The sequence below is a fragment of the Pristiophorus japonicus genome, chromosome 2 (genome assembly GCF_044704955.1).
Source record: "Pristiophorus japonicus isolate sPriJap1 chromosome 2, sPriJap1.hap1, whole genome shotgun sequence".
Taxonomy (NCBI): Eukaryota; Metazoa; Chordata; class Chondrichthyes; family Pristiophoridae; genus Pristiophorus; species Pristiophorus japonicus.
The window spans coordinates 47703487-47726249 of record NC_091978.1 but is presented as its reverse complement, the minus strand read 5'-3'; the positions used below and the strand labels follow the sequence as shown (position 1 = coordinate 47726249).

Genomic DNA, 22763 nt, shown 5'->3' with positions numbered 1-22763 from the left:
AGACGAAAAATGGACTGCAGGAAGATATCAATGGACTGATCACGTGGGCAGAACAGTGGCAAATGGAATTCAATCCGGAGAAGTGAGGTAATGCATTTGGGGAGGGCTAACAAGGTAAGCGAATACACAGTAAGTGGTAGGACACAGAGGTTTGGAGGAACAGAGGGACCTTGGAGTGCATGTCCACAGATCCGTGAAGGTAGATAGGTGGTTAAGAAGGCATTCGGGATACTTGCCGTTATCAGCCGAGGCATAGAATACAAGAGCAGGGAGGTTATGCTGGAGTACTGCGTGAAGTTCTGGTCACAGAGGAGATTTATGAAGATGGTGCCTGGACTGGAGAATTTTAGCTCTGAGGAAAGATTGGATAGGCTGGGATTATTTTCTTTGGAACAGCTGAGGGGTGATTTAATTGAGGTGTATAAAATTATGAGGGGCCTAGATAAGAGTGGGACTTATTTCCCTTAGCAGAGGGGCAATAACCAGGGGGCATAGATTTAAAGTAATTGATAGAAGGTTTAGAGAGGATTTGAGAAGAATTGTTTTTCACTCAGAGGGTGGTGGGGGTGTGGAACTCACTGCTTGAAAGGGTGGTAGAGGCGGAAACACTCATAGCATTTAACATGTACTTAGATATGCACTTGAACTGCCGTAACCTACAAGGCTACAGACCAAGAGCTGAAAAATGGTTTTGGGCTGGATAGTTTTGTCGGCCGCATGGATACGATGGGCTGAATGGCCTCCTTCTGTGCTGTAAGTTTCTATAATTCTATGAGTCTGAAAAACTAGTCACCACTATGCTCTGCTTTCTGTCCCTCAGCCAATATTGTATCCATAATGCCACTGTCCCTTTAATCCCACGGGCATTAAATTTTCTAACAAGTCTATGATGTGGAACTCTGTCAAACCCCTTTTGAGAGTTCAAATACACAACATCAACTGCACCACCCTCACCAAAGAACTCAATCAAATTAGTCAAACACAATTTTCCTTTAACAAATCAGTGCTGACTTTCATTTATTAGTCCATACTTTTCCAAATGTGAATTAATTTTGTCCCGGATTATTGTCTCAGTTTCCCACCAGACATTAAGCTGACTGGCTTGTATTTGCCTGGTTTATCCCTCTCCCCCTTTTTAAACATTTGCAATCCTCCAGTCCTCTGGCACCACCCCCATTTTCAAGGATGACTGGAAGATTGTAGCCAGAGCCTCTGCAATTTCTTGGCTGTAAAGCGCTTTGAGACGTCCGATGGCTGTGAAGGGCGCTATATAAATGCAAGTCTTTTTTTTCTTTCTTACTTTCCTCAGTGTCCTAGAATGCATCCAATCCGGACCAGGTGACATTTTGTATTTTGAGGACTGCCAATCTTTTAAATATCTCCTTTTTGTCTATTTTTTTTATCCTATCCAATGTCTCAATTGCCTCCTCCTTTACGGCTACATCGGCAGAATCCTCTTCTATAGTGAAGGCAGATGCAAAATACCCATTTGGTATCTCATTCATGTCCTCTGCCTCTTCAAGAATATCCCCTTTTTGGTCCCCAATTGGCTCCATGCTCTCTTTGACTCTACTCTTTTACTATTTGTGTGTGTCTAACAGACTTTTGGGTTCTCTTTTATGTTAGCCACAAATCTATTCTTATACCCTCTCAGAGGGAGTATTGCTATCACAAGTGGTGAGCAGAACACATGTTATATTTTACATCAAATTTAAACAGATTTATATACAGTCCTCCAACCAAAACCTGGTTATCTATTTGAATGACACAATTTTCTTCAATCAAAAGCTCTCAAAGAGCACACCCCTAACCATCTGTAACTATGCAGATGTGCATCATTTTAATAGGTACCTTGATGGGGATGCAGGCATGGTCTTCTTCAAGATCCTTCAAACAGATTTCCAAATGCAGCTCACCAGCACCAGCAACAATGTGTTCACCAGACTCTTCAATGATGCACTGCAAGATTTATAGAGTCAGTTACTGAATTTAAAATTCTTTACATCAACCCCCTCTACAGCCATATACCATGTTCCCTGATCCAAGCTGATCTAACCCACTAAGATGCATAAATGCCCCAGAAAGCTCTCTCTCTCTCGTCTCCCCCTGCACATAAGAAAATATTTGGCCTCTGGTCCAGTGCCTTTTTTTTTAAGGTATCAGGAAACAAATTTATACTCCATGATGTATTTATTCCATATCTGGAATCCAACATATTTCAGCTATTTTCTGTACAAAAATCTCGTTCCAAGTAAGCAGCTTCCTTGGTAGATCAATGAGGGACACTTCTCTTATACACCAAAGCTGCTCAACATATTCATAATTTCTTCTCAGTAAGATAACCTGCAAACAATTTACCTCTGATCCCAACTTTCTTCTTCTATCTCCCATTCTTTCAATGTTGCTTTCTCTTTTAGCTCTTCCTAATCGGAAGTACAGGTTGAACATTAACAATATTCTGACAGTGGATATTCAAGGGGCTATGGAAGCGGGGGACTTAACACAATCACAATGGAAGTGGTACTCAGTAAGATAATGGGACTAAAGGCAGATAAACCCCCTGGACCTGATGGCTTGCATCCTAGGGTCGAGTGAAGTAGCGGCAGGGATTGTGGATGCATTGATTGTAATTTACCAAAATTCCCTGGATTCTGGGAAGGTCCCAGCAGATTGGAACGCCCCTATTTAAAAAAGGAGGCAGACAAAAAGCAGGAAACTATAGACCAGTTAGCCTAACATTTGTGGTTGGGAAAATGTTGGGAGTCCATTATTAAAGAAACAGTAGCAGGACATTTGGATAAGCAAAATTCGGCCAGGCAGAGTCAGCATGGATTTATGAAGGGGAAATCATGTTTGACAAATTTTCTGGAGTTCTTTGAGGATGTAACGAAGAGTGGATAAAGGGGAACCAGTGGATGTGGTGTATTTGGACTTCCAGAAGGCATTTGACAAGATGCCACATAAAAGGTTATTGCACAAGATAAAAGTTCACAGGGTTGGGGGTAATATATTAGCATGGATAGAGGATTGGCTAACTAACGGAGAACAGAAAGTCGGGATAAATGATTCATTCTCTGGTTGGCAACCAGTAACTAGTGAGGTGCCGCAGGGATCAGTGTTGGGACCCCAACTATTTACAATCTATATTAACGACTTGGAAGAAGGAATGGAGTGTAACGTAGCTAAGTTTGCTGACGTTACAAAGATGGAAGGAAAAGCAATGTGTGAGGAGGGCACAAAAAATCTGCAAAAGGACATAGGCAGGCTAAGTGAGTGGGTAAAAATTTGGCAGATGGAGTATAATGTTGGAAAGTGTGAGGTCATGCACTTTGGCAGAAAAAAAAAATCAAAGAGCAAGTTATTATTTAATTGGAGAAAGATTGCAAAGTGCCGCAGTACAGCTGGACCTGGGGGTACTCGTGCATGAAACTCAAAAGGTTAGTATGCAGGTATAGCAAGTGATCAGGAAGGCCAATGGTATCTTGGCCTTTGTTGCAAAGGGGATAGAGTATAAAAGCAGGGAGGGCTTGCTACAGCTATACAAAGTTTTGGTGAGGCTACACCAGGAATACTGCATGCAGTTTTGGTTTCCATATTTACAAAAGGATATACTTGCTTTGGAGGCAGTTCAGAGAAGGTTCACTAGGTTGATTCCGGGGATGAGGGGGTTGACTTATGAGGAAAGATCGAGTAGGTTGGGCCTCTACTCATTGGAATTCAGAAGAATGAGAGGCGATCGTATAAGATTATGAGGAGGCTTGACAAGGTGGATGCAGAGAGGACATTTCCATTGAAGGGGGAGACTAGAACTAGAGGGCATGATCTTAGAATAAGGGGGACCACCCATTTAAAACAGAGATGAGAAGAAATTTCTTCTCTCAGAGGGTTATAAATCTGTGGAATTCGCTGTCTCAGAGAGCTGGGACATTGAATAAATTTAAGACAGAAATAGACTGCTTCTTAAACGATTAGGGGTTATGGGGAACGGGCATGGACGTGGAGCCGAGTCCATGATCAGATCAACCATGATCTTATTGAGTGGTGGAGCAGGCTCGAGGGGCCGCATGGCCTACTCCTGTTCCTATTTCTTATGTTCTTATAACCTTCCTTATCCGGAACCCTTGGGACCTAGCCTGTTCCAAATGAAGAATATTTCCGCATAAGGGGAGGTCATGTGTTTTCAGTGTGTTCGTGCGCCAATTGCCTGGAACGACTGTCAGTCTCAGCTCACATCGGAGACCAAACTATTCTAGAGTTAGGATATTCTCAAAATCTAAGGAATTGATTCAAAGCTGATCCAAAATATTAAAAAGTTAAGTACTTTGAAAACATTTTCTGAACAATTTTTATTGGAATTTCCATCAGTGTGGTGTCGGCGGGCTGTCGGGCCCCGAAGGCATCGGCTCTGAAGTTGGGCAAATGTATTTTTCATTGATGTGTTTCAATGGCCGCGTTGTGTGCATGTGCCACCCGGGAATGGCTTTGAACAAGGGGTGGTTCTGGATAAGAGAGTTCCGGATAAGGGAGGTCCAATCTGTATAGTCAACACAAGATGCAAGTTTCTGAATACTACAGATAAATGAGACTAAATTGCATACATGATTCCACCTGTGCTGAGATTCAAACCAATGATTACAGGATTGTGAAGTATTTGAGCTACTGCAACACCAAGTTGGTTCTCAATTATCTAACAAGTCCTGAAAACTCAAGACAACTTCAGGAGGAATCTCAGACCTAACTGAACTCCGACTGTTGTACTGTTAACATATATTGTAGTTTCATGAACTAGTTTCTTCAAAGGAGTCACTGTTCTCATTTAATTTTTTTTTTTAAATGAGAATTTAAATTGTAATGAAGTTTAGAATGGGGGGGGGGGGGGGGGAGTTTGCAGTTTAATTTTAAACTAACAAACTTGGGTGGTGGTAGGGGAGGGGGAAGTCAGTTGTCAGAAGATGTGCTTGAAATCTAAACAATTAAGTTATTTATATCAGTGCCAATAAAGTGCAGAACTGTACATTTTACAACTTGGAATGAATCTTAAATTGCAAGTCAAGTTTGAATAGATTATAATCTTCATCTGCCTCTCCTGAATGTACTGCAGCCTTCACATTGGATATTTACAGCACAATAATCCAGTCCACAAGTCATACCCCTATATTTAAGGGTCACAAAATGTGAAAATATTAGTACATTTCAGATTTTATAGCTTCCAAGGTTTTTTAAATCCAGACGATAAAATCCATTATCAACAATTCTTCTTTTACTTTGCAAGTTATTCCATGTGGCTTTGTATTGTACAGCAGGAAGTATTTTATAAGATTTAGATACTGGGCCAGAGTTTGCTGTGGCAGGGACTCTAGTGCGAGCTGATAACGTCGCAGTGAGGAAAACAGGGCATCTGTGTCCCGAGTGAACAGGGCAAGCAACTGTGTACCTCCTCACTTGATCAAATAAACAGCGCAAGGATGGAGAAGGAAGTGAAAATTAGATTAGAAAATTTGAATTCAATGTCAAATCAGGTACAGAAAGAGAAATAAAGAGAGGGAAAGAGGAAAGATTAAACTAGCACAGAAAGTAAAAGTTCAATTTTTAAAATGTTATTGTAAATTTGACATTTTTACAATCTCCAACAATAGCTGAAGGAATGGGACTCTATACAGGTACAGCATCGAGAATCCGGAAGCCTCGGGACTGAGGCCGCTCCGGATTCTGTGTATTTCTGGACTTCGGAACGTCTTTCCGACATCCCGAGCCTGGAAACGCCTGGGCCTAGGTAGGTGGGGGGGGGGGCGGTCGAATGATGGCGGGGGGCGGCCTGTGGCGGGGGAAGAGGCTGGCGGCAGCCCGAGGCGGAGGTCCAGATTCCGGACGACCCCGTCACGGATCGTCCGTGTCCGGATTCTCAATGCTGAACCTGTACTTGTAATCGTTCATTTTCAGTGCCAGTTGTTAAAAGGTGTTTGTGACGAGTTTAGTTTGTATCTACCACGCAAATACAGCAACTTCACGCCATTCAATGAGCCAGACAGCGAGATGCTGTTTTTGAAGCCAACGGTGGAGCGGCATAACACGCACAGCAACTTTTGGATATTCATGTTTAACCGTGCACCTGCACTCGCCTGAAGTTGCTGCATCATTTGCACATAAATAACAGCGAGCGCCATTAGCCTCACCGGTATTTTCACAGCAAAATCTGGCCCATTAATCATCCCATATATATTCTATAGTAGCCAAAAGCAAATGTTTTTGAATTCTAGTGTTATTATGAGGACAAACCAGTTTTGCTACACTAGTTTGATTGGTAGAGAAACAAGCCTACCTGAACCATAGGATCAGATTTTGCCAAACGTTTCAGACCTTCCACCAACTTGGGCAGGTCGGCTGGGTTCTTGGCCTCAACAGCAACACGTACGACAGGGCTAACACTGAACTTCATCACCCTCATATTGTGAGCCTGATCATAGGTGGTGATGGTACCGGTCTTTACAAGAAATTGATCAACACCGACCAGACCTACGATGTTGCCGCATGGGACATCCTCAATTGGCTCAACATAACGGCCCATCATCAGAATGGTTCTGCAGTCAAATAATTCAGCTTAGCATTCAGACATTTCTACATCACTATTTAAACTAGCACAGATAGAAAAAGTCTCTTGCACAACCTTTTAGAAGGAAGCATATAATTCATATACAGATCTGATACAGGTATCGTTAATTTGACCAGATCATATATAGTCAAGGCCCTTGGTTTTGTGAGATTCTGCTCCGCAGAAATTCTCTCCTGCCATGGAATTTCCCTTCTAGCATTTCCATCCCCCCCGCCCCCTCCCCCAGTGTTCTGGGCACCAATGACTGGGACTTGCTGTGTGTGCTGATTGTACTAGTAATCAATACAGCAGGCAAATATAAGAATGGACAACAAGCGTACTTATTAAATGGCGGAGCAGGCTTGAGGGGCCATTTCTCATGTTCTTATACTGAGCTGCAGCCCAACAGAAGACATGGGGGGGGGGGGCTTAATTGTCCCTTTTTCAGGGGCCTGTTAGCACCTCTGGAGGGTGCTAATGGACAGAAGACACTTTTCGCCTGGGGGGGGGGGGGGGGGGGGGAAGGGGAGGCAGGGTTGGGAATTGCCCAGGAGTTTGGTGAGGCAGCTCCATGCCCTGGGCAGCCACACAACAGACGATGATGTAATCAGTGTGCGCCGACCCCTTACCGCCTTGCAAGGAAATTTGCCACGTGGCTCGTGGGTGCCAACAAATCTGGCCAACATCGCTTGCGGAGCGGAAGTTAAAGGGGAGGTCACCAGATATCTTAGATATTTTGCATTGGCCAGGTCGCCAGCATGCAGCCCGGCACCATGCTGTCCTGGTGGTCCAGCAGAGGCCTTACAGAGTGCGCTGTGGCCTTCCCCTTTAACCATTAGTGCCGCTGGTCCCACCCCAAAAGGAAGTGGAGTGCACAAGACTACGCTCCACTTCCTTTGAGGGGTGGTAAGCCCAATTCAGCAGCCGGGGCGGGACTTACTGCACCCAGCGCAGGAAGTCCCACCCCGTGCAGATTACCGCCCCGAATCGGGACATAGGGGAATTTCATCCCCAGTGTCTTTATAAAAAGGGGAATAGACAGTACTTTACACTGATGCTCGTTTATTTTTGATCACTCTCCCATATTCTGGCGGCAGTTATCAGTCCCCCATGATCTAAAATAAGGGACAATAATGAAGAGTTGGTGACGCTTCAAAACAAAATACACTGAGAATGAAGATCAGGTCCTTGTTGAAGTAGGATCTATCAGGCTGCCAGCTATTGGCCACTCAATGTGATTTAGTGTTCACCAAAGACCTTTATTCAGAGAAAGACCGAGAATAAAATTCAACTTCAGCAGGGGCGCAAAACAAGCGGTCTCTGATCAGCCAACCGTTTTACACCCCGCCCGACTTTTCTTTCCATCGACTTCAATGGAAAGGAAAATCGTTCGGCTGATCCACTTTTTGGACCCCTGCCAAAGTAGAATTTTACCTCCTTAGTGTTTTTATTTTGTTCCTATACCCCCATCTCGTTAAACCCACTTTCTGGTCCCTCAAACCCAATCCAACTATACAGAGCACCAGCTTCCCTTCATAACCCCCCAGGCTGGTTGATACAACAAGTCATTCCCTCTCCTCAGTCACTGTCCCCCTCCCTTTCCAACATCATCAGCATCATAGGCAGACCCTCGAAATCGAGGAAGATTTGCTTCCGCTCAAAGTGAGTTCTCAGGTGACTGTACAGTCCAATATGGGAATTACAGTCTCTGTCACAGACAGTTGTTAAAGGAAAAGGTGGGCGGCGAGTCTGGTTAGCCGCATGCTCCTTCCACTGTCTGCGCTTGGTTTCTACATGCTTTCAGCGACGAGATTCAAGGTGCTCAGCGCCCTCCGGATGCTCTTCCTCCACTTAGGGTGGTCTTGGGCCAGGGATTCCCAGGTGCCAGTGGGGATGTTGCACTTTATCGTTTGCCGTGTAGGAGTTCAGACACCTTTCAAACACCCTTGCCCTCAAAAACCTCACCCGTAACCCTTCTGTTCTAGCAAACTGGCATCTCTAACCTCTCTTTCCTTGAAAAGGCCCTTGTCTGTAATAAATGAGTGATCATTACAAACTATGATCAGTAATTTAAGGTTCCACTGTACATGAAGTTTAAGCACACAAGATATACAATGATGTCAATGAAATATCTATAACTTGGTCACATTATGGTCTGTGGTCTTGTTTGAGATGGACTAGTTTCTAGATTCAAGATTCAGAATCAACAGTTGTTCATTTTATCTCATTACATTAGTTTTGAGACCAAGATACTGGTGGCCTTGTCCTTTATGTATCTGATCTATATGACATGCGATAGTAGGGTTTTAACTTAATCACCCCATATCCTCTATCAAGATACAAACCTTTGAATGGGCTTCAGGTAAAGGTCTTCCTTCTTGCCTGGTGTGTAGCTGGGTCCCATGATGCGCACTTTCTGACCAGTCGATACAACACCAGAAAACACACGGCCAAAGGCGTAAAAGCGCCCCTTGTCTGTTGTGGGTACCATTTTAGAGATGTACATCATCAGTGGAGCCTTTGGGTCACAGTTCTTAATACCTGTAGGAAATAATAGGCTTTGTCTGAGATTAGGCCATGAAGAAAAATACTTTAAAACTTTTCCTTTGTTCCCTCCCTCTAGTTCCCCTAGATGTATTGTTTGTTCTCTCCCCTTAAGCATGACAAAAGCAGTGCACCATACTGTTGATCACTTTGAAAATATGGCCAACTCCATGATCGCCAGCATACAGAATCTGTTCCACTAATCATGAAGACATCGGTTCATCTTGGATATGGTTCCTGAGATATTAAAAGCTCTTCAAATGTCTTTAAACAAATGGTGATTTCTCATTGAGGCTGGTTAGCAAATGTTAACAGATTATCTGACCATGGAGGTCATCACAACTGTCCATACTTTTGCACATTCTGGTAGGAAGTTACTTATTAGCAATCAGGAGTGGGAGCACTATCAATTTTTCCTATCTTTGGTCCAGGGGTTCTGAAACCAAGTGTATTAGTACAAATCCTGCCCTTGCTGAGATAAGCTATTTTAGGACAGCCCAGATATTGAATCTGTAGTCTACTTTAGTCACTCCTCTGAGTATCTCCTTCTTGGTTTGGCATCCATTTTTGTATGATTATGCTTCTGCAAAGCACCATGGGATATTTTTCATTGAAGCTACTATATAAACACAAGTTGTTTTTGTTATAGTTCTGTTCTGCATGGCTTCCTACCACACCAGGTGCACATTTATCACCTACCCCACTTTAGGAATGAAACAAATTACTATGATATGGACTTCCAACAAAATTATTTTGATAGCTATCTAGTTTCCTCTCAAATTACCTACATTGTAGTTGATGGGTCATTCACAGGTATATCTTCCATTAGCACAGGCATCGTCAGGTTCTATCCTTTTATCTCACGGTCCCTTCATATAAATGATCTCCATACAACACTATCCACTCTTTTGCCAAAGATTCAAATTCTAGTCAACAACTTTCTACATGCTCACAAAGCCTTCATTCTTCTTGTAACTCAATGGCTGAACACTACATCTTGCTCACCATCACACCCACTAATGGGGCAATGAAAATCCTGTCTCTAAAATAACTGAAAAACAACTTCAAGTCTTATAAGAACCAATCAATCATCTCTTTGCCACTGATGGCTCCACATTTGCACCTTCATGAACCAACACTTCTGACCACTACTCCAAATGAAACCACATCACTATTACTAAAGCCAATTCCACAAAATTTGGATTTCTCTTTTACCTCAATTTTCAATCATTCTCCATATAATGGTCAAGCCCAAGGTCTGAATGATCCCCTATCTGAAGATCTTATACCTTGCTCATACACAGGTTATTAAAACAAAGTCAGTCAGCTGATCACTTTAAGCCTCCAACATTCATTTGCAACTTTTTTCATTTCTTTGTCAATATTTTCTTCATTACTCCCCTGAATTATTCTTCCCTCGTCAACACAAGTACCTTTTGAAATAAAGACACAATCTCCTATTCCAACTCATTCAATCTCAAGATCATAAAATGAGAGGTAAGGAGCTTTTAACAGGTTTTACAATGGTACCACCCATTCGTTATTTCCAGAATTCATTCTTTACACTATACTTTTAAACCTCACTGACAGCCTTCACTGAACAGCATCAAGTGAAGTAAATCTGGCCATGGTGAGGCCATCCTTGGCGATCGGGGCAGTAATGTGGTCGGGTGCTGATGTCGTGTCCTGTGCAGCATCAGGTGATTGCAGAGAAGTTGGTGGTGGTGTTGGTGATGCTGGTGTGCCCAGTGATGTTGGGGCTGATCGTGGTGAGATTCTGAGGACCAAGGTGAGATTTTTTCCAAGGGCACCAATGCTGATGGAATAGATGGAAATATAGTGAACAGTGAGGAGAGTGATACGACTTCAGGAAGACAGACAGGCTAGTGAAATGGGCAGATGAAATTTAATGCAGCAAAGTGCAGTGATGCATTTTAGTAGAAAGAATGAGAGAACATAGAAACTAAATGGTACAATCCTAAAGAGGGTGCACGAATAGAGAGACCTGGGAGTAGGTGTGCATAAATCGTTGAAGGTAGCATGCCAGGTTGAGAAAGTAGTTAAAAAGACTTACAGGATCCTGGGCTTCATAAATAGAGGTACAAGAGTACAAAAGTGTGGAAATTATGAAGAACCTGTATAAAACACTGGTTCGGCCCTAACTGGAGGGTGCAGAAAAGACTTACGAGAATGAGTCCAGGGATGAGGGACTTCAGTTACATGGATAGACTCGAGAAACTGGGGTTGTTCTCCTTGGAGCAGAAATTGAGAGGAGATTTGAGAAAGGTGTTCAAAATCATGAGGGGTCTGGACAGAGTAGATAGAAACTGTTCCATTGGCAGAAGGGTCGCAAACCAGAAGACACAGATCTAAGCTGATTGGTAAAAGAACCAATGGCAACGTAGGAAAAAACTTTTTTTTTTATATACACAGCGAGTGGTCAAGATCTGGAATGCACTACCCGAGAGGGTACTAGAGGCAAAATCAATTTTATATTTCAAGAGGGAGCTGGATTAGTATCTAAAGGAATTTTTTTTCTTCAAGGACTACGGGGAAAGGGCGGGGGAGTTGGACTAGCTACGGGTCAGCGGGGGCTCAACGATCCAAATGGCCTTCTTCCGTGCTGTAACTAGTCTATGGCAGCTGAAGTGAGATGATAGAAGCGATCTGTCAATGGTGAGAGAGGTTGCTCCAAGGAAGTTACACTAGATAGAATCCATTGCAAACATTTCAAACCTCGTTAAAGCTGAAAAGTGCACTCCAAATCATGAAGGTTCCAGCTTTTAAGATAGGAAATTGAACAGCTGTGAAATGGCAACTTTCATACCACTTTTGCAGCTGTGAACTATTCAAACCAATCCAGAGTTGCTGAGAACCCAACACACTTACCTGACGTGATCTCAGAGGGGCGAGAACCTCGTTAAAAACTTAGAAAAATTCATTCAGTAAAATGTTACTTAAAAAAGCTGTAAGCAGCTTCTTAACTACCTCAATTGCCTGACACGTCGCTTAGTGCCGGGTTCAGAGCAGACTGTCAATCAGCCATTTTGACAGCAGGCCCGCCTCCAAACTCACAGGGCTGGTAACATTCTGGCCATTCTGCACAAGATTCTCAGAGAAAGCTAATGGTGCTTTTAATTTTAAAGTTGCCCATTACCTGGGAGAGGGGGATGGAATTCTTTTCCTTAACTGATTTAAAGTCTTCAACCTTCCAATCAATCTCAGTACAGTTATACTGCACATATAAATACAACGCATTCTTCGGAAAAAAAGGGATTCAGAGTCCTTCTATTAAAAAAAATATGTTCTAAAGGTTATTAATTACTCACAAAACTAGGGGGGGATAAGCCCAACAGCCGTTATTAGAAATAGTCCCCTAGTAGCCTTTCAAAAGACACTCTGATCTTGTTTATACAAAAAACAAAATTGAGGTAGGAAACAAAAAAGATGTTATTGGAATGCTCATCTATTTCAACACCGTTCAATCTTTTACAAGATTTATTACATAGTAAACTTCTGGGTGCTGCTTACCCAGAGCAGCCTCGTCATCAAGCGGTCCTTCGTAGAGGAGCTCACACCGATATCTCTGAGCCGTAACTGGTGAAGGTAAATGGATGGCAATCATCTGCAGCAGGGCTTCTCCTGCGGGCAACCAACGGCGCATCACAGCCTGTGTAACCAAACACAATATTTAACTTTATCCCTTTCCCCCCAAAACACATTCAGGATCTAAACAAAAAGCAAAATAAACTAAAGATGCTAGAAATTAAACAAAAACTGAAAACATTCAGTTGGTCAGTAGGCATTAGTGGAGAAAACAGATCAGTTCTGACGAAGGGTTCACACTGCAGATGTTAATTTATCTGTTGTTTTCAGGTCGAAGATTCAACTACTCAAACTTAAATTATAGAGTGAGGTGGAGTGATTTAAGGATGGAATTCCACAGCTTGGGGCCTATACTGAAGGCACGACCGGCAATGGTGGCGCAAAGAAAGTGGCAGTTTCACAAGAGGCTAGAGTTGGAAGAACGCTGAGTACTCGGGAGGGTTGTAGGGATGGAGTAGAATACAGAAGTAGGATGGGGTGAGGCCATTGGGAAATTTGAACATGAGGATAAGAACTTTAAAAATCAAGGCGTTGCTGGACAGTGAACAGTCAGCGAGCACAGGGGTGATGGGTGAATGGGACTTGGTGCTAGTTAGGATACGGGCAGCAAACTGTTGGATGAGGTTACGTTTAAGGAGGGTAGAAACATAGAAAATAGGTGCAGGAGTAGGCCATTCGGCCCTTCGAGCCTGCACCACCATGCAATATGATCATGGTGATCATGCAACTTCAGTACCCCATTCCTACTTTCTCTCCATTCCCCTTGATCCCTTTAGCCGTAAGGGCCACATCTAACTCCCTTTTGAATATATCTAACGAACTGGCCTCAACAACTTTCTGTGGTAGAGAATTCCACAGGTTCACAATTCTGAGTGAAGAAGTTTCTCCTCAGCTTGGTCCTAAATGGCTTACGCCTTATCCCTAGACTGTGACCCCTGGTTCTGGACTTCCAACATCCGGAACATTCTTCCTGCATCTAACCTGTCTAATCCAGTCAGAATTTTATGTTTCTATGAGATCCCCTCTCATTCTTCTAAATTCCAGTGAATATAAACCTAGTCGATCCAGTCTTTCTTCATATGTCAGTCCGGCCATCCCAGGAATCAGTCAGGTGAATCTTCGCTGCACTCCCTCAATAGCAAGAATGTCCTTCCTCAGATTAGCAGACCAAAACGGTACACAATATTCAAGGTGTGGCCTCACCATGGCCCTGTACAACTGCAGTAAGACCTCCCTGCTCCTATACACAAATCTTCTCGCTATGGAGGCCAACATGCCATTTACCTTCACCGCCTGCTGTACCTGCATGCCAACTTTCAATGACTGATGTACCAGGACACCCAGATCTCGTTGCACCTCCCCTTTTCCTAATCTGTCACCATTCAGATAATATTCTGCCTTCCTGTTTTTGCACCAAAATGGATAACCTCACATTTATCTACATTATACTGCATCTGCCATGCATTTGCCCACTCACCTAACCTGTCCAAGTCACCCTGCAGCCTCCTCACAGCTTACACTGCCACGCATCTTAGTGTCATCTGCAAACTTGGAAATATTACCTTCAATTCCTTCGTCTAAATCATTAATGTATATTGTAAATAGCTGGGGTCCCAGCACTGAACCTTGCAGTACCCCACTAGTCACTGCCTGCCATTCTGAAAAGGACCCGTTTATTCCTACTCTTTGCTTCCTGTCTGCCAACCAGTTCTCTATCCACGTCAATACATTACCCCCAATACCATGTGCTTTAATTTTGCACACTAATCTCTTGTGTGGGACTTTGTCAAAAGCCTTTTGAAAGTCCAAATACACCACATCCGCTGGTTCTCCCTTGTCCACTCTACTAGTTACATCCTCAAAAAGTTCTAGAAAATTTGTCAAGCATGCTTTCATAAATCCATGCTGACTTGGACCGATCTGGTCACTGCTTTCCAAATGCGCTGCTATTATATCTTTAATAATTGATTCCAACATTTTCCCCACTACTGATTTCAGGCTAACCGGTCTATAATTCCCTGCTTTCTCTCTCGCTCCTTTTTTAAAGTGGGGTTACATTAGCTGCCCTCAATCTATAGGAACTAATCCAGTCTATATAATGTTGAAAAATGACCACCAACACATCCACTATTTCTAGGGTCACTTCCTAAAGTACTCTGGGATGTAGACCATCAGGCCCTGGGGATTTATCTGCCTTCAGGCTCTGGGGATTTATCGGCCTTCAATCCTATCAATTGCCCTAACACAATTTCCTGACTAATAAGGATTTCCTTCAGTTCCTCCTTCTCACTGGACCCTCAGTCCCCTAGTATTTCGGAAGGTTATTTGTGTCTTCCTTTGTGAAGACAGAACCAAAGTATTTGTTCAATTGGTCTTCCATTTCTTTGTTCCCCATTATAAATTCATCTGATTCTGATTGCAAGGGATCTACATTTGTCTTCACTAATCTTTTTCTCTTCACATATATTTAGAAGCTTTTCCAGTCAGTTTTTATGTTCCCTGCAAGCTTACTCTCATACTGTTTACCCCCTCCAAATTCTAAATTTCTCCCAGTCCTCGGGTTTGCTGCTTTTTCTGGACAATTTATATGCCTCTTCCTTGGATTTAACACTATCCCTAATTTCCCTTGTTAGCCACGATTGAGCCACCTTCCCCGTTTTATTTTTGCGCCAGACAGGGATGTACAATTGTTGAAGTTCATCCATGTGATCTTTAAATGTTTACCATTGCCTATCCACCGTCAACTCTTTAAGTATCATTCGCCAGTCTATTCTAGCCAATTCATGTCTCATACCATCGAAGTTACCTTTCTTTAAGTTCAGGACCCTAGTCTCTGAATTAACTGTGTCACTCTCCATCTTAATGAAGAATTCTACCACATTATGGTCACTCTTCCCCAAGGGACCTCGCACAACAAGATTGCTAATTAATCCTTTCTCATTACACATCACCCAGTCTAGGATGGCCAGCTCTCTAGTTGGTTCCATGACATATTGGTCTAGAAAACCATCCCTTATACACTCCAGGAAATCCTTCTCCACTGTATTGCTACCAAGAAGATAGAAGCACGGCCAGTAGAGCATTGGAATAACAGAATCTGGAGGTAAAAAAGCATGGATGAAGGTTTCAGCAGCAGATGGGCTGAGGCAGGGTCAGAGATGGGTGATATTACAGAGATTACCTTTAGCAAAGGTTTGCCTTCCTTTTCTTTGTCTTCAGAGTCGAGCTTGATATCCAGCTTCTTGATCATTTTTGCAGTCTCCTCCTTCTTGAAATTCATGATGGCATCAAAGATCTGTGGACAGACAAAATACAGATGTAGCAGACAGCACTGGAAGAATCATAAAATGATGCAGCACAGGAGGCCATCTGGCCCATCGTTTCTATGCCAGCTCTTCGAAAGATCTATTCAACTCCTCTACTCTTTCCTCATAGCCCTGCAAATTTTCCCCTTAAAAGTAGTTATCCAATTCCCTTTGAATGTTACTATTGAATCTGCTTCCATCACATTCATAACTTGTTATGTAAATTTATAATCTCTCCCCATAACTGAACTCCCACATCCCTGGTAGCATTCTAGTAAATCTCCTCTGCACCCTCTCCAAGGCCTTGACATCCTTCCTAAAGTGTGGTGCCTGTGATTGGCCACAATACTCCAGCTAGAGCCTAACCAGTGTTTTATAAAGGTTTAGCAAAACTTCCTTGCTTTTCTAACCTATGCCTCTATTTATAAAGCCAAGGATCCCATATGCCTTAACAGCCTTCTTAACTTGTCCTGCCACCTTCAATGGTTTGTGTATGCACATCTCCAGGTCTCTGTGATTACACCTCCGTTAAAATTGTATCATTTAGTTGATATTGCCTCTCCTCATTCTTCCTACCAAAATGAATCATTTCACATTTCTCTGCATTAAATTTCATCTGCCATGTGTCTGCCTATGTCCTCCTGAAGTCTGTTACTCTCCCTTACTGTTTACTACATTTCTGAATTACATATCTGTAAATTTTGATATTATGCCCTGGTTACCCAAGTCCAGGTCATTAATATATATTGAAATAGTAGTATAATACTGGCCCCTGGGGGACACCACTGTATACTTTCCTTCAGTCTGAAAAATAACTGTTCACCACTGCTCTGTTTTCTGTCCCTTAGCCAATTTCACATCCATGTAGCCACTGTCCCTTTAATCCCATGGGCTTTAATTTTGCCAACATGTTTATTATATAGTACTTTATCAAATGTCTTATCTAAAAGTTTCCCCAACACCACGGAAAGGCTGACTGGCCTGTAGTGGACGGGTTTATCCCTCTTCCCTTTTTTGAACATGGGGTTAACATTTGCAACCCTCTAGTCCTCTGGCACCACTTCCACATCGAAGGAGAATTGGAAGATTGTGGCCAGAACCTCTACAATTTCCACTCTTACTTCCTCAGCAACCTACTTTGAGCGTTGCCAACCGTTAAAAGTATCTCCTCCAACTATTTTTATCCTATCCAATTTCTCTACTACCTCCTCCTGGAAAACAATGCCTTATCCATTATATTCTGAATTTCAGAACACAGAATCCAGGTGTTTTCATGAGAGAGAAAGAGCGTGATTGTGCCACGTGATCTTTTACATCCACCCGAGAGTGCAGATGGGATCTCAGTTTAACAGCTCATCCGAATGGCAGCACTTCCCTCAGTGCTGCATTGGAGTTTCAGCCAACATTGTGTGCTCAAGTCCTGGAGAGAGGCTTGAAACAATGATTTTCTGACTGAGAGGCCAGAGTGCTACCCCACTAAGTCAAGGCTGGCACTTTTAAGATAACAGATGCACTTGGACAACACATCACCTTGATTGTTTTAAGTAGCTGAATGAAGATGGTTACCTGAAGGCAGAAAAGGTCTCATAAATTGTAAGAGTGAGATGCTTTTGCTAATGTGACTCTTATGCCAGTTACCATGAGGCGCAAAAGAGTTGATTCTTCAGATTTTCCCTTCCACCCTGGCAAAGGACCCTGCCACTGTTCAGTCATAGAATCATAGAATGGTTACAGCACGGAAGGTGGCCATTCAGGCAGTAAAGCCCATGCCAACTCTCAGCTAGTCCCACTCCCCTGCCCTTTCCCCATAGTCCTGCAATTCTTTTTTCTTCAGATACTTATCCAATTCCCTTTTGAAAGATAAAATTGAGCCTGCCTCCACCACCCTTTCAGGCAGTGCATTCCAGATCTTAATCATCGATTAAAAAATGATTTTTCTTAGTCATCTTTGGTTCTTTTGCCAATCACCTTAAATCTGTGTCCTCTGGTTCTCGACCTTTCTGCCAATGGGAACAGTTTCACTAGATCTTGCCTGTCTAGACCCCTCATGATTTTGAGTACCTCTATCAAATCTCCAGTCAATCTTCTCTGCTTTTCCAGTCTATCAACGTAACTGAAGTCTCTCATTCTGGGAATCATTCTCATAAATCTTTTCTGCACCTTCTCGAAGGACAAAGTACTCCAGTTGGGATGAACCAGTGTTTTACACTTATGTATTCTATACGTCTATTTATGAAGCCCAGGATCCCATGAGCCTTTTTCTCAACCCGCCCAGCTCCCCCCAAGTTTCTCTGTTTGAGCACCTGCTTTAGAATTGTAGCATTTAGTTTACATGTCCTCTCATTTTTTCTACCAAAATGCATCACATCACATTTTTCTAGGTTAAATTTCATCTGCCACGTGTCTGCCCATTTTACCAGCCTATGTCTTCCTGAAGTCTAACACTCTCTTCCTCACTGTTCACTATGCTACCAAGTTTTGGGTCATCTGCAAATTTTGAAATTGCGCCCTGTACACCCACGTCCAAGTCATTAATATGTATCAAGAAAAGCAGTGGTCCGAGAATCGACCTCTGGGGAACACCACTGTATACCTTCCTCCTGTCCAAAATACAACCGTTCACCCACTACTCCCTGCTTCCTGTCACTTAGCCAATTTCGCAAAAAGGCTGCCACTATCCTCGTTATTCCACAGGCTTCAATTTTGCTGGCAAGCCTATTATGTGGCACTTTCTCAACGCCTTTTGGAAATCCATGTACACTACATCTACTGTATTACCCTCGTCAGCCCTCTCTGTTACCTCATCAAAAAACTCGATCAAGTTGGTTAAACACAATTTGCCTTTAACAAATCCGTGCTGGCTTTCCTTAATTAATCCACCCCTATCCAAGTGACTGTTAATTTTGTTCCCGATTACGGTTTCTAAAAGCTTCCCCACTACCGAGGATTAACTGACTGGGCTGCAGTTACTGGGTGTAACATTTGCAGTTCTCCAGTACCTCTGGCACCACCCCCGTATCTATGGAGGACTAGAATGTTATGGCCTGTACCTCAGTGATTTCCGCCTTCAATTCCCTCAGCATCCTAGGATGCATCCCATCTGCTCCTGTTGATTTATCTACTTTAAATACAGGCAGCCTTTCTAATACCTCTTCTTTATCAATTTTTATCAAGTGCCTCTACTACCTCCTCCTTCACTATATCTATGGCAGCATCCTCTTCCTTGGTGAAGTCTCTTCATAATAACTCATCACATAGATGCCTTGTACCACCTTACAAGTTATCCTTTTGATTTCATGCCAAGGTACAATTCCACAGGAGGCTGCAGTCAAGAGGGCATAGTTCATGCAACAGGCTGAATAGTAACCATCAGTGGGCTCCTTTATTGAAGGGAAGAAGCAGTCAAACCCAATCCTTTCCTCTCCCACACGCATCCTTATAGGGGTCACTAGACATTAACCTGGAATATGAGCCCTTGGTCTAGAGGCACTGCAATGCCCAGTGCTGCCCTGGCTGAGATTGGCTGCTAAAGCAGAAAATGAGTTTCAGGGGCAAAGCAAATTGGGCCGATAGTACAATTTTCTATGGAATTTTGGATTCATTCTTGAAATTCTTAGAACTGAGAAAAAAAATGAATATAAAGTTTAAGATGTCACCCAAATTCCTAGATCAGATTACAGTGTAATTATTCAACTTGCATAAAAACAACAAACACCCCACCTTAAAGATAGGATCCAGGATGAGCTGGCAGAAAGTACGAGGCAGTTTCTTCCCTTCGGCATTTGTTGGATTCTTGCTAAATTTGCCTGTAGCAGGGTCAAAGAACCTGGGAGTAAAAGGAAAGTTCATAGGTATCTGAGCAAACCACAGCAGATGGTAATGGACAGTTCACTTTAGCACCCGCCCCCCCAAACTCTCGATGACATAGAAAATGACCAATTTCTTCTGTCTACCCCAATGCCATGGGACATTCCTCTCCAACTCATCCAGACAACAATAATGTTCTCTAAAATATTACTGCTGACTAGTTGAACTATATTAATGAGCATTTGCCTTATAAACAGAAAGTGAATCATACCTGACAGAATTACAAGAATAATTGACACTACTAAATTCATCACAAGATCTTCAACAAGATCAGTTGTTTTGAGGCAATTATTTACAAAAATAGTTATTTCAAGTAATGGCACAGCGCTCACTCAACATGCCAATAACTAGACGGACAAGAAACACCATAGGAAATTCCGCTTCCTTCAAACTTCTCTCCAGCAAGCGTGTGATACCGAGGCTCCTAAGTTCGGGTAATTCAAATCTTGAAGCCTATGAGGGCAATTGGGGACATATTGGCCCAGATTTTGCGCTCTCGCAGTGTACGCCATTGTAAGCCATCAAAAAGGCCCCGCAACTTCCGGGTTTCTGCATGCACGAAAACCTGGAACTTGCGATCTGTCACGGTTCGCCTTGACAAATCTACCACACTGACCCAAAACCTACTTTCGCTGGTGCAGAGTTGGGCTATTTACCCAATTACTGCCCAGCAAATGCCCACGAAACTCTATGCCTGGAACTGCCTGCGTGCTTGGGATCCGTAGGCCTTTACGCAGGCGTATACCTGCAAGCCCAGGACTGGAAGTCTCTGAAGCCGGGGAGCCTGAAGGTAGGTGCAGATTTTTTATTAAAACAATCGGGTCGGAGACATACTCCGTAGGTACGCCTCCGACTGCAAATTACAGGCCATAATGTTAAAAGCACGAAATACGTGCAAATTGCTCTACTTACTACTTTACTTGAGACTAGTCAAAATCTTTAGCAGCTATCTCTCAGCAGAAACTGCCAAGGACAAAGCTGAAAGCAACTACATGGTGGTGAATCCCTTCTGCGGAGACAAGATAGAGAAAGAAAATTGAGCAATTTTCTTTTTTAATGCATTTACCTTTCTCCCCACAGTTTCTTCATCATGTCTTCTATTTTCCTTGCACGATCTGCTGCAGACAGTTGAGTTTTTTCTGTTTTGGCAAACTTGGTAACGTACATCTCAGCAAACTGCTTCAGTGAGAAAGCCCAGCCATGCAAGCCAGACCCAAACCCAACGGTACCAATGATGGGATCAATCTAGGGAATCAGACAGGGAATGCTTTCTGAACCACACAGCTAGAGAGATTTAAAAATTAATTTTTACTGCAATATTTTTAAAAACCTTTTTAAAAACAGCAACATATAAAATAATCTAAATAATGAGGACGGATGAAGCAGCCTGCTCTCAAAATACAAATTGAAACAAGCCAGCTCAAATTATATTCACAGTGACTCTTAACACATTAATATTAAAAGCTACATAATCAAAATCTCAAACTAGGAGAATCCACAATTGTGTAGAGGTAGCACACACTCTGTGGAAAGTGCAAGTTTGATAGGCTAAATGCCTTTTCCCCAGGATTTATACACTTTATAAGAATATAGTTTGACTTAACTTCTCATTCACATTGAGGAGAGTTACATAGAAACATAGAAAATGGGTGCAGGAGCAGGCGATTCGGCTCTTCGAGCCTGCACTGCCATTCAACATGATCATGGCTGATCATTCAACCTCAGTACCCCTCCCCAGCCTTCTCTCCATTCCCTCTGATCCCTTTAGCCGTAAGGGCCACATCTAATTCCCTTTTGAATATGTCCAACGAACTGGACTCAACAACTTTCTGTGGCAGAGAATTACACAGGTTCACAATTCTCGGTGAAAAAGTTTCTCCTCATCTCGGTCCTAAATGGCTTACTCCTTATCCTTAGACTGTGTCCCCTGGTTCTGGACTTCCCCAACATCGGGAACATTCTTCCTGCATCTAATCTGTCCGGTCCCGTCAGAATTTTGCAAGTTTCTATGAGATCCCCTCTCCTTCTAAATTCCAGTGAGTATAAGCTTAGCCGATCCAGTCTTTCCTCATATGTCAGTCCTGCCACCTCGGGAATCAGTCTGGTGAACCTTCGCTGCACTCCCTCAACAGCAAGCACGTCCTTCCTCAGATTAGAAGACCAAAATTGCAGACAATACTCAAGGTGTGGTCTCACCAAGGCCCGGTACAACTGCAGCAAGACCTCCCTGCTCCTATACTCAAATCCCCACGCTATGAAGGCCAGTATGCCATTTGCTTTCTTTACTGCCTACTGTACCTGCATGCTTATCTTCAATGACTGATGTACCATGACATCCAGGTCTCGTTGCACCTCCCCTTTTACTAATCTGTCACCATTCAGATAATAATCTGCCTTCCTGTTTTTGCCACCAAAGTGGATAACCTCACATTATACTGCACCTGCCATGCATTTGCCCACTCACCTAACCTGTCCAAGTCACCCTGCAGCCTCTTAGCACCCTCCTCACAGCTCGCACTGCCACCCAGCTTAGTGTCATCTGCAAACTTGGAGATATTACATTCAATTCCTTTGTCTAAGTCATTAATGTACATTGTAAGTACTGGGGTCCCAGCACTAGTGTAAACTTTACCAATATTTCACAAAGATTCTTGGTACCTTTCCCCTGCAGAGGAGAAGAACCCCTTTCTGGACTTTTAAAATTAGTTTAAAGGGGCAGATGAAGCCTACAGGGGATAAAAGGGGGATGCATTCATGGAGACCCCCCCCCCCCCCAACACCCCGCCCAGTGTTTGGACTCCTAGGAAAGGGAATTCAAAATGGACCTAAATTACAGAAGCCTGAGATCCGCT

The 22763-nt window shown here is 43.0% G+C and overlaps 1 protein-coding gene across 1 annotated transcript in view; it reads right to left on the bottom strand.

Moving 5' to 3' along the window:
* Window positions 1-22763, bottom strand: part of LOC139237765 (elongation factor 2-like) — a 49531-nt gene that overhangs the window by 19150 nt on the left and 7618 nt on the right. The window contains exons 5-11 of the mRNA XM_070866952.1: window positions 20978-21156; window positions 19765-19870; window positions 15921-16034; window positions 12665-12803; window positions 8935-9130; window positions 6320-6578; window positions 1852-1959 (exon numbers count right to left, since the gene is read on the bottom strand). Coding sequence (XP_070723053.1) covers window positions 1852-1959; window positions 6320-6578; window positions 8935-9130; window positions 12665-12803; window positions 15921-16034; window positions 19765-19870; window positions 20978-21156 — 1101 coding nt within the window. The remainder of the gene's footprint in view (window positions 1-1851; window positions 1960-6319; window positions 6579-8934; window positions 9131-12664; window positions 12804-15920; window positions 16035-19764; window positions 19871-20977; window positions 21157-22763) is intronic.